The 17,303-nt window shown below is 48.9% G+C and overlaps 1 protein-coding gene across 1 annotated transcript in view; it reads right to left on the bottom strand.

The window, feature by feature from the left end:
* Positions 1–17,237, bottom strand: part of PODXL2 (podocalyxin like 2) — a 36,043-nt gene extending 18,806 nt beyond the window's left edge. The window contains exons 1-2 of the mRNA XM_040628123.1: positions 17,168–17,237; positions 11,239–11,517 (exon numbers count right to left, since the gene is read on the bottom strand). Of these exons, the coding sequence (XP_040484057.1) occupies positions 11,239–11,517; positions 17,168–17,237 (349 nt within the window). The remainder of the gene's footprint in view (positions 1–11,238; positions 11,518–17,167) is intronic.
* Between the last annotated feature and the right edge of the window lie 66 nt (positions 17,238–17,303).

Here is a 17,303-nt window from a genome sequence, read left to right as displayed (position 1 = left end):
AAAAAAAAAAAAAAAGAAGAAGATTGTCCTGACAGCAATGTGCAAGAATTTGATGAGAGAGGGGCTGAATGAAAGCAGAGAAAAGAGTTGGGGGCTTGCTGCAATGTTCCAGGAGAGATAAACACAGGTGATGACGTTGGGAATGATGAGAGAACAGGTTCAGCAGATGACCCCAACGTACTTGATACCCTGTGTGCACTGGCTGACTAACAGGAAGAAGGGGGCACTCTGGCTGACTGCGGGGGAAGCCATGCCCATAGCAGAAATGGTCAAGTCTAGAGGCAAAGTGGATGGGAAACCCGAACTAGCAAATAGGTTCAGTAAAGCCTTAGAATGTGCCAGGAATGTGGGGGATGGTGGTGCACTCCAGCAGAATCCCACTGAGGTAGGGGGTTCCCAAGAGGGCGAGCTGACTAAGCAATCCCTCTACTCAATGTGATGCTGACTTTCCGAAAGTTGAGCTTATCCCTCCAGAGACAGCCTGCCTCCCAACAGAACTCCCTCAGCTAAGGTGGACAATAACAGGGGTCATGCTATGCGTGACGTGATCTGCACCCTTCGAAGACTTAGCCACCAACTTACTTGTCTAAGCGATGGTCAGTCCCGGGGTTTCTCTGGGCTTCCGTTTTTCATAGTACAAATGGGTGCTGGTATATATGAGTTTGAAGGTTCTTTCTAGCACTGTACTCTGTGCTTTGGAGATGGTTCTGACAAATGTTATCTCACACACCAATGGCATTAAAAACAACTCCTCCAATGTCCTAAATAAGAATAATATAGGATTTACGAGACCACAAACTCTGATTGCGGAGCAAGGTGACTTTCTTCATCCCTATGTTCCCAGCACCTAACACAGTGCCTGCCTGGCCCAGTGCAGAAAAGAGAGCAAGGTGTGTTTGGTGAACGCCTGACTGCCACTTTCTGCTTCCTGAACCCAGGACCTGTCCCTTTAGGGAGAGAAAAGAGCCTCCAATGGCACGAACTTCTCCTTTAGGCTCCCTACATGTGATCACTCCCGGACAGCCAGCCCCTGACTCATCATTTCTGCACTCCTTTCTCAGTGAGTTCATAGATTCCAAAGACTTTATCTATTGCCTCTCTGCTAAAGACTCCCAAATTTATATCTCCCACCAAGCCTTCGCCCTGTCCAGCCCCCTCATCTCCGGAGACTTGATGAATCACTAAACGCCACACTCTGAGGCTCAGACTCAGCAGGACTTTCTCCTAGTTTTTGTTTGTTTGTTTGTTTGTTTGTTTGTTTTTAACCACCTCTCAGCATCCAAAGTTATTCCTTCTTCTCTTACTGTGTGATATCAGTTCCACTGCAGATCAGCAGTGTGGCCTTGGACATGCACTTGAGCTCCACGTGTCTCCTTTTCCTTATCTGTAAAATAACGACAGTACCTAGCACCCAGGACTGTGGTCAGGATGCACTGAGATGAAACCTGGACACAGCCCACACCACACAGCAAATGCCTGATAGATTTTAAGTATTCCTCTACCTCCTCCTCCTTCTTATCATTATATTTTTATATTGTAAATTCACAACGGGAACAATGGCACCATTTTGGAAGTCGGCTCCACAGGCTGAGGTGCAGGATAAGCACCCCCGGGATAAACAAGTCAAAGCGAACCCAGAGAAGAGGGCAGGGCAGGAAAGGATCCATGCCTTCCCGACAAGCCTACATATGATGTGAGTATCAGAAAGGTCTCTTACACAGAAACAAGAATTTAATGCGAGACCCAGTGGGGACACAAACTATGAACCAGGGGTGTGGTGGGAAGTGGAACGCAAGCAGCTGGGGGACAGACCCAGGTGGGATGAAAACGGGGATGCCAGAAGAATGGGTAGTGGGACTGGATCCAAACATGAATGTAGACTGACAAGTGAAGAAACCACATTCAGTCCAAGAGCAGAACCATGGTCTGATGAACTGAGAAAGATACAACAGCACTTCTGTGATATTCCTGCCAAAAACAGAACCTGAAACTAATCATGGGGAAACACTAGACACAATTGAGGGGTAGTCTACAAAAGAACTAGCTTATCTCCTTCAAAAATGTTAAGGTCACGAAAGACAAAGAAAGACTGAAGGATTTTCCAGAATAAAAGTGACAAAGCATGACAACAAACACAGTACAAGATCTTGGACTGGAGAGTGAACTGTAAAAAATAATTTTGTTTTCTTTCACTACAGTGGACACTGGGGGTGGGGAGTGGCAAGTCTGAATAGTTTGTCATCATATAACAGTATTGTATCCATGTCAGTTTCCTGATGGTCATCGTGCCGTGATTCTGTAAGAGAATGTCTCTGTTCTTAAGAAATATACACTGAAGTATGCAGCATAAGTGAAAGGACACTGTGTCTGCAAGCTACTATCCAATGGTTTAGAAAAAAAAGTGTATGTCGGTAAGTATATGCACAGATTTGGTAAAATGTTAACACTGGGGGAATCTGAGTGAAGGGTGTGTGGGGATTGTTCTTGCAAATCTTCTGTAAATTTGAAATTATTTTTTAAATAAGGATTTACAAAGAGAGAGAGAGCGCACGCATCACTTTAAGTACTGGCTAGTGAACATGTGAGGGCCACCAGAAGAGAAGTGAAACATGCAGGGGACAGGGCAGGCATCCTCAACTAGGAGCTTCCAAAGGCTGCAAGAGGAAGGAACACGGTTGCTCTGAGAGGTGAAAAGTCTTGGTGGACGGGGAAGAACGTGCTTTTCCCACTCAGGCGTCTAAGGAAAGAAGACCGGGCTTCCAGAGACTTGTGACACTGGCCTAGGAGAAGAAGCTGGAGCAATCATTTTGGAGGAGGGATAAGGGAGTGAATTGGCAATGGAGGAAGAGAAGAAAAGCAGGGGGGTGTAAAAGGAGAGGGATGCAAGAGAGGATGGCACCACAGTGGGCAAGGCACACTGGGCCCACCAAGGCAGGTGGCTGTCCCAGCCCCTGGTTCTCCCAAGTGCAGTGACAGTGCTATGTCCTGAGCCCTGTCCACTGCAGTCACCGACAGCTGCGACTCCACATGGGGAGAGCCTGTCCTGCTTAGTGCCCTAGGCTTTGCTTCCTATCCCATCTACTTCAGCATCTGGGGTCAGGACGGAAGGGTCCCACAAACCCCGAAACATGTCTGGGTTGAAGGCGTACCAGCAGAGCACTCCCCACACATCCCATACCTGGACACAAGTGTGAACAAGCAGAGATGTCCCGGAGACACGTTCAAGACAGCAGGAAAGCTGGTCAAAGCCTGTCCCCTGCAGCCAGGAGGGTAGTGACAGCTGGGACACAGAAGACAGGTGAAAGGTCCCCCACAGCTCAGACCCTCCAGAGGGGGCTCCAACTTGGCCTCAAAGCATGAAAGGTCAGAGAGTGGCTACGCTGCAAGGACACTCAGGACACAGGGAGCTCAGTCTCGCTGTCGGTGAGACAGCAGCCAGCCTGGGACCTGGGCTAACCTCTACCCCCTGAGTCCTTCTGCAGTTTCCCTCCCTGAACACAGGGCGCCAGTTCTGTGACGTTGCAGTAGCCCCTGGTGGCTTTCATTGGAAACTACATCTGCCCCAGAGCCTGAGGGAAACCAGGCCTCCAAAGACACAACCTTCCTTTCACAGACAGGACAAAAGCTCACAGAGGGGAGGACACTTGCTCTAAATCGTGAAACTACACTTACGACCGCTGTAAAGTTGTAAAGCTCAGGCTTGGGCGTGGTTAAAGCCAGTCTTTCCAGATGTGCCTGCTTAGTCCGGCCCACGCCCAGACTTGGCTTCAGACGCCCGGAGGAGCCGACCGGCAGCCGGCACCCAGAATGCACGACTTCCCGTCCATCTGCACTGTGGGCCGTGGCCTGGCTCTTGGAAGCTGGGCTTCAATCACCAGACTAGCTGACAGGTAAGGACTCAAGGCGCAGCTTCAAGGTTCTGCAGCCAGGGGCTAGAATGCTGGCTGACCGGCCTCTAGGTCCGCCTACCACCTGTCGTCTGGGACCTTGAGGCCCAGGTGAAATGACATAATGCATTCAAATCACCTCACCCGGAAGGCAGGCTCCTCGCCCTGAGGCCATCTCTTCAGAAAGTCGAGCTGCTGCTCACAGGCCACACGCCCCAGCTCACTGCAGGTGAATCTGCAGGCCGGGGCTCCTGTAATGGGACTCCAAGGACCCAGGGGTCCTAGCTCAAGAAGGGACCTGGGAGGTCATCTGGAGCAGGAGATGGTTAAGTCTAGGTCAGATAGGCTGCCACCCTCTTCAAGAATATGCCTCCTTCGAGAGGCATTTCTATGTGGCGGCTTTTTTCTCTCCCCAAATTCCTTAAACCCAACTGCCGTGGTTCCTTTACAACTTAAGCCCATTTCTGTTTTATCTGCTTAAGTGAGGAACTTCTGGGGAGATTCTCCCTCGGGATAAAAACCTACGTATTTTCTCAGTTGCTCCAATTTAGCCTCCTTTGCCTGGGGCTCAACAACTGGGATTATCCCCGCATTCTCCACCCCCTCCCCGACATTCTTCATCCCTTGTGGAAACTACATTTGTCACGTTTTAAGAGTGGTTACAAAATCGGCGGAGTAGGTGCACAATAACTATTTGCTGAGTGGATTGCTGAAAAGCGAACAAGATTCACACGTTAGAAGCCAGCTGATAGGAGCTGGAAAGTAAGGCTTCTCAACTCGGGCAGCGCGGTCTGAATTTAACACAGCACTCACGCTGCACTCTCCCCACTGGACATGATCTGGCGGCTCACAGGCAGCAGGAGGCCGCTCTGATGGAAGCTCCACACCTCTGGACAGCTTGGATTCTCCAAGCCTCTTCTTTTTCTTTTAATCTCACTCTGGGGCCTGGCTTTTGTTCCCTAAATAGATGGTGTTGCATTTTTTCTCTCCTATGTTTCATCGGTTTTGTAAGTCTCTTTCGCCAGCCTATCAAGGTCACGCTGGACTTCGTTTCTGCCCTCCAGGGTAGCCATAATTTCATGGATGACCCTTGGCATCTGCTGAAATATTAATGAACTGACTCCCCAGTTTAAGACATGAAATTAAGACAGGCACCAAGCCAGTGGCCTTGAAAGATCACTTTGAATGTCCCTTTCGCTTAATGTCAAATCACTGAAAATTGCCCCCTGGGTGCAACACTCAAGCCAGTTATTCAACCGAGTGTTAATACAAAAATACTCATGAAATTCACAACAGACTTGTATACAACAGAGGTGCAAGGGGAGAAGCTTTCAGCATAATTAAAAATGACTTTTTAATGGTCGACCTCAGTAGTCATCAAAGAAATGTAAATTAAACAAGATGATACAGTTTTGGGGCTGCCAACGTGACGATATACATATATATTTAAAGGTAATACCGAGTATTAGAGGAGTGCAGGAAATCTGCTACTGACAGGAATGGAGATCAGGCCACATCGGGGGTGGGGGGTTAATATGAATGAAAAGCTTTAAAAACGAACATTCTGAACCTGTCGTTTCACTCCTAGAAATGCACCCTAAGAAAACAATGAGGATGCTTGTAATGATTCAGTTTCAAGGATTCCCATCATGGCACAGCTCACAGAACAAGAGACTGGAGGCCATCCAGCGCTCAGGCAGCAGGGCACTGACTGGAGGGGCCGTAGCCTGGCCAGGCTTGGGAGACTACTCCCGCCTTAAAACTGAGGGCAGACAGCTCTGTTAAGCTGGCTTGGAAAGATGCTGGTAAGTGAAACAGCAGGACCTGTGCACTATAATTCCATTTTTTATAAAAGCATATTTTATGTATTTCCCATATGGGAAAAATTTCCAGGAAGATATATGCCAAAATGTTAACATTCACCAATTCTGGCTGATGGGATTAGGAGTGATTTTTACTTTCTTCTTTTCTGCACTTTTGAATTTTCATATAATGATACTTATTACGAGTGTAAAACAAAAGTACAGGCATCTTTTTCTTGTTGGCATCTAGATGCCGGTGCTTCTGTCTGCTGGCCCTCTTCTTAGCAAACAGGCCGATGTGTGTGCAGCGACCTCGAAGGGCCAATCATTCAACAGCAGGTACAATATCCATGTATAGGAACCATTTCCAGGTCCCAGCAGACTGGCTTTGATGATCTGCTTTCTACAAAATTCATCACAGGCAATAGTAATTCAAGTGGTCTAATGAATGATGTCACATGGAGGGGTAGCAGATCTTATAGTAGAAACCTCAAATCTGAGATTTCGCTCTGCCACTCGTCACCTGTGTAATTTAGTGCCACGTTTAAACCTCTCTGAGCCTATAAAACAGTGATCCTAGCGATGCCCGCTTTTACGGATTCCATTGGTTGCTGTGAGGTTAAAAAAATGCTGTGAAAACAATTTATATAATAATATAAGCACTCATGAATGCTCCTTTATGCCCAACCATCGCTTGGCATGTACTCCCCTCCTCTTGGTCCAGGAGTGTGGGGCGCTACCCCCTGGCTTCCAACGGTGCTCGAGAGCCAGTCTGGACCGGAGAACCCAGTCCCTCTGGCTTCAGGATTGGGTCGTAGGTGGGCTCATGACCCAGGGCAGACAAACGAGCCTCCATCCTGAGACTTTTCCAGAAGTGCTGGGAGGTAGAGTTCTCTCTCTGCTGGGGCTGAGTGAGAGGAGATGACACTGGAGTGACTGGGGGCTCTCTGAGCCACCAGACAGGGACAACATGCCTGAGAACAAAGCCAGCCAGGGAAGGAGAGGCATGATGGAGCGAGGCAGGTGCTGATGTCCCGTCTCAACATCTGAATCCCACCTGCCTGGGTTCTGCAGTTACCGAGCCAATCAACACCCCCTTTTTCACACAGGCCTGTGAACCTGTTTGAGTTGAGTTTCTAGAACGTGCCAACCCCAAAGAGTTATTGCTTTTCTTGTAGAACACTAATTAGCTTGTTCACTAGGAAAATTAAAATTGCATTCAGAGAATTTTATTAAAGATATTGAAGAATGAGAGGGTGGAGAGTGACAGGAGAGAGCCTTGGGATGAGTGGGTAACCCGGGAAACTGTTCTTAATCATTAACAATCTTGCCTGAATTACTTGATCAGGTCTTAAGTTGGCTTGATGCTACCTGGTGGAGGGGCAATCTACATTCCAATTCTTTCTCCCCACTTTGCTGAGACCACTCTTTTCACCTGAAATGTCAGAAAACCATAGTATTTTAAAGCTGGAGAAGGCTTCAATCTATCATTCCTCGCAAAGGAGAGACTGAAGCCAAGATTAGACAAAGAACCCACTCAAGGTCACACCGCTCGTCAGCAGCCAAGCAGAAAGACAAGTGGTTGTTTTTGCTGTGGGACCTCAGGATCATTGCTGTAGGAGGAGAAAGAAGGCTCCAGCTCCGACTCTTCTAGGCCCCACAAACTAGCAATGAGATGTATACCAAAGTACTCGTGACAACGAAACGCACTGGTTTCCTCTCTAACACATACCATCTCTGTGCTCCCACAGCAGGGTGCGAGGCCCAGGCACTCAGGAGCCACTGATTCCAGACTCAGCTCTGCCGTACACAAGCTGTGCAGCCTTGGGCAAAGCTCTTACCCTCTCTGGGCCTGGGTTTCAGCATCTGTGAAGCAGTGACAACTCCTGCCTGTGGACCCTACAGAGTGGTTATGAAGTCCAAATGAGCTAATCAAAGAGAAAATTCTGGAAAAAATGGTGGTATTTGCTATGTAAAATATAAGACATTCCTGTTAGTCTCTAGTAAAATCACTGAGCTAAGAGGCAACCTAACAGAAGAGCCAAGGCTATGGAGTCTGAGAACTCGGGTTTGATTCCTGGTTCTTAGTAGCTGTGTCTTCTGAGCTACATGTTGCAGGGTGATGACAAGTCTGCCAGGCAGCTGGGATGGAGAAGAGTGCTCCAGGCAGACAGAACAAGAGGAAGGGCACCAGAGGCTCAGGGAACAGGCCTGAAAAGATGCTGATTCTCGATCCAGCTCTGTCACATACCAAGTGTGACCTTGTTAAAGCACTTAGCTTCCCTGTGCACCAGTCCCACATCTGCCAAGCGGGAGATAATAGGCTAATGAAACGTTGTACACGGGAGAAGGGAAGGAGATGAGGCCAAGGGGAAGGCTGGGCCAGAACATCAAGAGCATTTTCCGCAGTACTAAGATGTTTTGCGTTTATCCTGTGGGTACTGTGTTTTCACAAATTGCTTTGGGGGTGTACGGAGAAGAGACTGACCCGAGGAAAGGCAAGGGCCCAGTGGGAAGGTGAGCGATGAGGGAGCCTGGCAAGAGCAGCCCTCCTTCCTCTACCTCCTCCAGCGCTCTTGCCCATTCTTCGTGCAGGACACCTGAGTCCCCATCTCACAGTTTTTCAGGGTGTATAGTGGAGATGAGGAGACAGACCACGCTGTAGGGCCGGCACAAGGAGAAGAATGGATGCGAAGTGCCTGTGACAGAACACAGAGTCAATGAATGGCAGCTGTTTTCACTATTAGGAGACCCAGAGAGGCTAATGGGAGAAGAAGAGAGAGGAAGAGAGAGGAAAAGAGGGGAAGGAAAGGGAGAGGCAGAGAAAATTTGAGTTCATTAAAGGACCAACCCACTGTGATCCTGAGGAAGGTCCTAGGCTCAGCGCTGTGGCTTTCTCGGCCGAGGCCCTCGGAATGACTGCTTGTCTCAGACTAGGATCTCAAGAGTCTACACAAGAAGAAAAGCCCCGAGAAAGACCCAAGTACATCTAAGTGTCTAGTGCTTCTTTTCCATGGTGAGGGAATAAATTTATTAGCCTCTGCCGCTGCGGTAACAGGCTAGCTTTATGGGAGAGATGAACTAAATCCCTATCTTATACCACATACCACAGTAAATTACTGCTAGAATAAAGAGTTGAATGTAAAAATTTAAGGTGAAAATAAAGGATATACAGATGCATATATCTCAGAAGGGAAGGGATTTTCTAAACATAAAGCAAAGAAAAACACATAAAAACAATTCAAACATTTCAAAAGAAAGACTGTCCAAGTTTGTAAAAAAATTAATGTTATGTCAAAAATTATTATAATAAGAAAAGTAACTGATAAACTGGAAAAATGTTTTCTATATACATCAGAGAATGTATCCTTTTTATATAAGGATTGGTACAGTGGTAAAAAATTAAAGCCTCAATAGAAAAAAATGGAAAAGTAATAATAGGGAATACAGAGTATTACGATGCACCAAGCACTGTGCTGAGGGCATAATATGAATTATTGCATTTAAACCTCACAACCCTATGATACTATTTCCTAGATGGGAAAACTGAGGCTCGGTTGCTCCTTGCCAAAAATCACATCGCCGTTAAGTGTCAGTGCTGAAACTTGGGAACCTGCCCGATGCCAGAGCCCGCTCTTCATTATACCATGCCTCAAGTCGGAAAGGACTGTAAGTGGTCAGAATATGTCTACACACACACACACACACACACACGTGTGAACATTCACTAGCAATCAAAGGCTATTACAATTTACCTATCAAGTTGACCAAGATTTCTAAATGACAAAATGCAGTGGTGGGAAGGGTCCAACAACCTGGCATTCATTCTACCTCTGGTGGGTATGCAAACTGTAAAGGCCTTTCTAGAGGCTGACTGAAAATATTTAACAAAAGCCTGTGGAAAGATTCCTATCCTTTGTGCCAGACAAGCTCCATCTCCTCCAGATCCTCTCTCTACCCTTCTCCACCCTGTCCTCTGCCCCGGGAGATGGACCCCGAGAGTTACTGCAACAGGCCATGTCCCTGCTTCCCAGCCGGACTCCTCAGAAGAGGCAGGGGAAGAGACAATGACAGGGTTCCTGGCAGAAGATGGGAGGAGACGGGGTCAGGTATTTCCTCCTCTGGTTTCTCCCCTGCTGGGTCATTGCTCTTGCCAGGATCACTTGCTTTCCACCACTCTCTGTCCCTCCTGGTTCCTTTCATCCATCCCTCTGTCTGTCCCTTTGGGTGTAGGGCCACTCAGTGCTCTGCTGCCACGGGCCCTGGATTCCTCTGTGGTTGGCCTATCCCCTGCTCATACCTTTCTAAGTTCCTAGGTCTATAAATACACCCTCCCTGGGTTATCTCAGCATGGTCATGTCCTCTTTTTCCAGGTGGGATGCCGAATGATACGTCTTTACACCTAGCAACTTTATTCTAGAAATTAATCACGAGGAAGCAATCAGAGAAGTGCAAAAATATATAATGATACTTTTAGCAGCATTAAAACTGGAAGCAAGCTATATAGTCAACAACAGTAGGGAGCTGGTTTTATACATATGAGCCACGTGACGAAATACTACGTAGTCATTAAAAATCAGGTTTAAAAAGAATATTTAATGATGTGGAAATACATTTATTAAATATTTTAAGTGAAAACGGTACGATTCCAATCTGGCACATAAAAGTGACTGCGAGGATGTGTCCCAAACTATTAATAGTAATGATCTTTTAGTTGTGAGATTATGGGTGACTTTTGTTTCCTTCTTTGCGTTTTTCGTATTTTCTACAATTTCCAGATATTACTTTCATAATTAGAGGACATAAACCCAAAATATTATGTACGCTAAAGAGAAAACATTCAAACTGCGTTCTGTAACAGCCCACCCCGTGTGCACGGGCGAGCACAGACACAATGTAGCAGTCTAGCATGGGCACGGCCGGGGCCACTTCTGCATCCAGCCCGTAACTGCGTGCATTCCAGCGTGGCCCAGGCCTCAGGTGGCTGGCCCCCACACGTCCATCAGCCATACTCTGGACACCCACGAACCAGCTCGGGGGCGTGACCGAGAGAAGGGCGGTGCCTTGAATGGGGGATCAGAGAGACCTCAGGAGGGGCCCAGGAACCTTCAACAGGGACAATATAGCACAGCAGGGAAAACAAATGAACCCCTAGACCTTGGGAAGCCTCAGCTTGGATCATGGCTGAGCACACGAGCGGCTGTATGAACTTAGGCATGATTTTAACCACTCTGAGTAGCAGTTTTTGCATGTTTACGTGGGGACGAAGTTTCGCTCCCAGGCTGTCACGTTATGTGAAGTTATATGAGCACCGAACATGGGCTCCCTAAACAGCAGCAAACGATAAAGAGAAAAGAGCGTCCAGGACCAGTAAGACACTGGGGGTCCCAGAGACTCGGCTCTGGTATACAGGCAGGCAGCACATGGTAAAAGCTGGCAGGGAGAAGCAAGAGATGTGATTTGAGCAAGGAAATGATCCTCTGGCATTTTGCCTAGCCAGCTGCACTCCCAGCTGCAATGAGCACCTACTCTTAGGTGAGAAGAGCTACCTGCAGTGGGTCCCAGGTCCAGACTGGAGTCATTCAGCTCCTCCTCCTCTTCCCAGAAGTACTGTGGTGGCTGCAGAATGCGCGACTCTTCGCTCTCTTCACTGGGAAAACCCGAGCCCAGGGCTCCCAGGCCAGCTCCCAGTCCCATGGCCTCACTGGGCTCCTCGGAGTCCAGTGGCTCAAGGCCCGTGGGCGGCAGGAGATCCAGCAAGGAGGTGGAGGTGAGGCCCTCTGGGCCAGGCTCATCGGACCCAGCTGCACACGTGCCCAGGGACGCTCCTGCGCAGACACGAAAGCCAGATGGTTAGGAGAGGCCGGCAAGGCCGCACTTGGCACGGGGTGAAGACGCGTCTCCAACAGCAAAAAACCCAGGGGTGCTTGGGGGGAGACACTCCTGACACCCAGGGGCTACTGGGGGATTCTGAGATGCTGTTCTCACTCCACAAAGGCCAAACTGGTTAGCCCTCCCTGTGGCAGGTGCAAAGGGGGGACAAGGGTGGTAGGCAGGAGAGAGTGAGGTTCATCTGACTCAGCACCTGCTGGGCATCTGTTCACTCAGAAACGGCCACCAACGCCCGTCTTCGCTACAACTGAGGTGGGTGCTCGGGGCACAAATGCAGTGGAGAACGAGTCCCTGCTCTGAAGGACCTTGCGTACACTGTTCCCCAGGCTTCTGTCCTAAGCTGAATGTTTTCCAAAACTGCATTAAGAACGAGATTTGTATCTCAGCAGTAGGATCTCCGGAACGGTCCTTAAAGACGATGTGAGATTGCAAGTCAGACTCATCCAGCGTTGGTAATGACATATTTGTTTAGCATCTTGGATCCCTCTCTCCTAATTTATAAAACAAATGAACAAAACCCAATAAACTAAAGGGCATGTTTTTTCCATCTCTCTCACTTCCATTCACTAAGAAGAGGAAGACAGCCCTATTGGCCAGTTTACTTACCAGCTTAATCACACATATTACTAACTGGTTCTATGTGTTCTGCAAAGCTGCTTAAAACCCCTGGATCTATCTCCACATCCAAAAAATTAGAAAGGTGGCTGAAGTGACCTCCAAGCTTTCTTTCCCAAGACTGACATTCAATGATGCAGTAAAGAGTGCCATCCTGCTCTCCTCCCATTGTGCACCATGCCCTGGCCTGAATAGTTCATGGAAAATTTTCGCGATGTTTATAATAAAAAATGAGAGCTAGCATTATTGGTGCTGTGTGCTAAATACTCTGCAAGCGTTATCTGAATGCGAATCTTTACAACCACCTTATGAAGTCATAGTAAGCCCTACGCTTGGCACCCAGAGTGTGGTGGACACTGCACGCTATGAATACACGAATACAACACCTGATCGTAAGGAAAGCCTTCCAAGTGAAAGAGGCTTAACGCAGCTAAAAGGTGTGTGGATGAGGATAAATAGGTCTTGAAATCAAATATGGGAGGATGTTCTAGTAAAGAGAGCTTGGGCCAGGGAAGCAGGCTTGCGTTCTGGCTTCCCTGGGTGAGCCACTCTGGGTAAGCTACTTTTCCACCAGGGGCCCTAGTTTCCTCATCTGTAAAGCAAAAATTCCACAGCCCTCAGGGAGGCAGGGGCCTCAAATGAGGTAAGCTCTATGCGAACAGCGCTACAATGAGCAGACTTCCAGAAAACTAAAGAACAGAGAACTGGGATGTTCTTGGCCAGAAAAAAGAACATTCAAGCGAGAAAATGGTCAGTATCTTCGAGTATATTAAAATAAAAGGCTGCTGTGAATAATAAAGACTAGAGTTATTCTATGTGACTTCAAAAAACAAAACAAAATCAGGACTGATGGGTGGAAACATGGGACAGCATCCAAGCCTCAAAAAGCCTTTAACCAGAAATAGGTAATGCCTAGGGCCACCTGCACCCACCTGCCCAGCTTCTGCTCCTGCTTCTAAAAAGCACTCCCTGGCCACTCCCAGTCTAGGCTGGGCACCACTCCTAGTATCACAGCCTTCTGAACCAAATACAGCACTTTTCTCTCAAACTGTAACAGGCCATTTACGGCTTCCTTCCCTCACTCAGTGTGTCTTGTGTCTGAGTCAACTTGGTCGGTCCAGTGCTTCAACAGTCTCTGAAAGGTGACAGGAACTCAACAGGTGTTTGAATAAATGAATAAATAACCCTCTTGTTTCACAGGTGAAATATGGGAGGGCTCAGGACTGTAAGGTCAAATAGCTAGTTAACAGAAGCGCTGTAATTAGCTGGTTTATTGCCTCGAAAATGACCACTGTTTGAAAAGTGTCATCTAAATTTTAAATGTGATCCCAGCAGATACAACAGCCCTGTTTTGTAGAAGTGGTACCCCGAAGATTGGGAGAGCCAAGTGAGATAAACTTACCTGGAAAAAACTCACACAGTCTATGAAGAAATAAAGTCAATTGATGAGAAATGTTTGTAATAATTAAATAAACGTTTTACAGATCTCCAGGTCACCTAAGCAGCCAATCTTTGACAGGGCCATGGGGTGAAAATCTCTATCTACATATATCAGCCTCTAGCAGGTCTGCTGGGGAAGACAGTATGTCAGCCTCTTTAGAAAAGTGCAAACTGGTTTTTTTAGGAATTCTTGGGATTTTAGCCTCTGGAGGCTCAAACTTGCATTGCCTCTTCAAAACCTGAGAGTTGCTTCTCTCAGAGCTGAACTGGGGCATGGTGGGACAGAAGTCACTCCCTTCTAGGCCTTGAGCCAGCTCCCCACAGCAGTGTGAATCTTGAGGAAACTGCATCGGCCCTCTCAAGGAAAGTCTGACCAGCAGTCCTGTTGATTTCCCACCTCTGGAAATCAAATACTGTTGAGTCAGTGAAGCTCTCTGTGCCGAGGACTGCAGTCTGTTGAATGAGCTGGGACTACTCCTTACCATTTCCACAATGAGAGGAGTTTCTCTATTCTCTGAACCTCTCTCCTCCACCTGTCAGGCAGAGAAGCCACAGTCTCCTTTCACCTCCTCCTCCCTCCCTCCTTCTCTTCCATTCCCAACCATCTGATATGAATGAACAGAGATTTTGATAATCTTGCCGAAAAGCTGTGTGTGAAAAAAGGATCAGGTTTTCATTCCTTCTCCAGTAAACAGTTCCATTTTCTTGAAACTCTTTTCCCCTGTGATGATTATTTTTTCTTTATATAGACCTTGATATTTTCAAAAGCCTTGGCAATGGGTAATTATTTAGGTAATTGTGAGAAGGTGCTTATTTTCAAACTTGCCCACCAAAATAGAAGCTGAACCCTAAGCATTCTGTATATAATTGCCTTTGCACTTGATAATTAATTCGCCTTAATTGAGACTGCATCTGATTTAAAATTTCAGAATTACACTCTTTGTGACTGATTTTCTTTTTTCTTTTTAAAGGTTTATTTATTTTGAAAAAGAGAGAATGCGTGCATGTGCACACACTCGGGGACCTGGGGGGGGGGCAGCAGGAGAGGGAGAGAGAATCTCGAGCAGACTCCATGCTGAGCACAGAGCCCAACACGGGGCTCAGTGTCACGACCCAGAATCACGAGCTGAGCCGAAACCAAGAGGTGGATGCTTAACCAACTGTGCCACCCAGGCGCCCCTCATTTTCTTTTTCTTCTCTAGCACCTATAATTTTCTGATACTTCATCACTCCCAACAGAGAAAAAGAAAGCACATAAAAAGGATTTGGGGACCAGCCTCAAAAATTGAAAATCTGACCCAAACTCAGAAAAAGGGCAAAGGAAGCAGGCTTATATCTCAGGGGGTGAAAAAAACAAGGCCTTAGTAATCCGCATGTTTTATCTCCCCTGCAATCTGCTCCTGATCCCAACATCCTTTTCTGATTCCCACCATCAGCTACACCCCCACCCTTCCCCTCATCAGCAGTTTTGAAGTACAGCTCTCCCTAAGCCCTTGCCAGACACCAATACGAGAGCAGCCTAGCAGCATCTGCCACACAGCCCCCATACCCTAAGTGTCAGCTACAACAGAAATTGTCTAGCACGGTCTCCCTATCACACACACACTCTTACACTCGTGTGCGTGTCTGGACCTTGGATGTGTCTGAGAAGCAACGCCCAAGGGTTCTTGAAGGGTTTTTACAGAAAGGTGTATAAGACAGAGACATACTACCGGACACATACGTGTCACCAAGAGGGAGGTAATAACATACATCATGAAGTGTGTACAGGAGGGAGGAGGTGGGAGGGAAAGTAGAAGTAAAGCTGCCGACCGTCATCCATGGCTAGCCACAGCTGGGCATGGCTCCTGACACACTTTGCTTGCTAGTTCTGGTGTGGCTGTTGCACAAAGAAATAGCAGACTAATCAATATTTAATTTATTTGTTGAATCTCACCTCTTCCAGAGAGGATTCAAGCTATGCAAACACAGGCATAGGTGTGTGAGTGCATGAAACAAATGCCAATGGACATATTTCTGTGCACACCACTTAGGTCCTTACCCATTCCTGGACTGATGGTGGTGAAAAATACCCTCGCTGAACTGACCCTTCCCGGGACATGCTCAGGAGCAAGAGGCCCCTTTCCCCTCCCAGTCATTTTCCCCGGGATTCTGTCACTATGGGCCCATGCAATGGCCCATTTCACTGCCAAGCAGACTGCTCTCCCCCCTCGGGCAGAGACCCTTCAAAGGCCTCTCCTTCACTCACACTGATGCACACCTGTGCCTGTGTCTTTGGGGGTTAACTTCATGGGAGGCGACTAAGTAACCAGTGTCCCAGGTCAACTCCCACATACACACGCACACACGTTATACTCCTGTGTGTCCATCAGAAGTGGAGTCACTCAAGGCCATCTGATAAGTGAACAGGTACACCATACACACAAACGTGCACACACACTCATTCCAGTGTGTCTCTCCACCAACACCGATTAGCAATCCCCCTTAATATGTACTCGAGGCATACTCTCCCCTCTGCTGTGTCGGCTACATGGAGAAGCTCTTCAGTCATGTCCTTATTTGACCCACCCCTGCAGACAGCACTTCTACCCAACCCCGCTCAGTGGTGGTGGCCTCTCTGGGAGGCTGCCACATACCTTGTGCCCAACCGCCAGGCACACACCTGAATCCCGCGTCTCCCACTGGGAAGCTGTTCAGCAGGCTCTGTCACAGGCGCATCTATTTCACGCCTGCCCCGCACACCCAACCTGTCATCACCCACACACTGCCCCTGTGCACTGCTGAATGACAACCACATCTCAGAGTGTCTCTCACACCCATCTCTGCGTGACAGCTGCGCAGGAGCTATCCAGCAGTGTCACTGTCACAAGCAGAGACCTGGCTGCAGTCCTACCTTTTTTGTCAGCTCCTGATAAAGTTGCCCAGTACAGTCTAGACAGCCATTCACAATGACACACCCCCCCTCCTGTCCGGTAGCACCACACGCGCGCAAACACACACCCCTCATTGTCGCAGCAGCTGTGTGTACGGCTCTTTGGCACTTTCCCCCTCGGAGCCGCAAGACACCCGCGCCCACGCTCACTATAGTGACCCCACAGGACCTGTAAATGCCGTCTCCCCATCCCTGTGTGGCTGTCGCGGAGCTGGCAGCCAGAGTCCGCCCTCCTCTCGCCTGCCTTCCCCAAAGGCCCCCCAACAGAGCCCCCAGGGAGCGCGTGCAGGCGCGCCCGCCGCCACACTCAGCGCGCCTCCCCTGCGTGTGTGTGTGTGTGTTTGTGTGGGCACACGCACGTCCCCGCGCCGGGGAGCAGCTCTCACGCGAGGCACACGCGGTGGCCCCACGCCCCCCCGCCCTGGGAGCGCGCGTGTCGCGGACCGCGCAGCAGCTCCGCCGAGCCCCGCGCTCCCGCGCCTCGCGCGCCGGCCCCTTTGTTGGCGGCCCGGGAGCTGTCCAGCATCGCGGCCTGCCGTCACCGCCACCACCCGCCTGGTCCGGCCCCGCTGCCGCCCGCCCGCGCGGCGCGCACTCACCCCCGGCCAGCAGCAGCAGCAACGGCGGCAGCAGCGGCGGCAGCCGGGCTGCCCGCAGCAGCCAGCCCATGGTGCAGCCGTCGCCGCCCGCAGCCGCAGCGGCGCGGCGCCTCGGCCGGCGTCAGGGGCCGCGCGG

The sequence above is a fragment of the Ursus maritimus genome, unplaced genomic scaffold (assembly GCF_017311325.1).
Source record: "Ursus maritimus isolate PB19 unplaced genomic scaffold, ASM1731132v1 scaffold_14, whole genome shotgun sequence".
In the NCBI taxonomy this organism is placed as follows: domain Eukaryota; kingdom Metazoa; phylum Chordata; class Mammalia; order Carnivora; family Ursidae; genus Ursus; species Ursus maritimus.
Note: the sequence above shows the minus strand (reverse complement) of the source record. Positions and strands in the feature narration are given on the sequence as shown.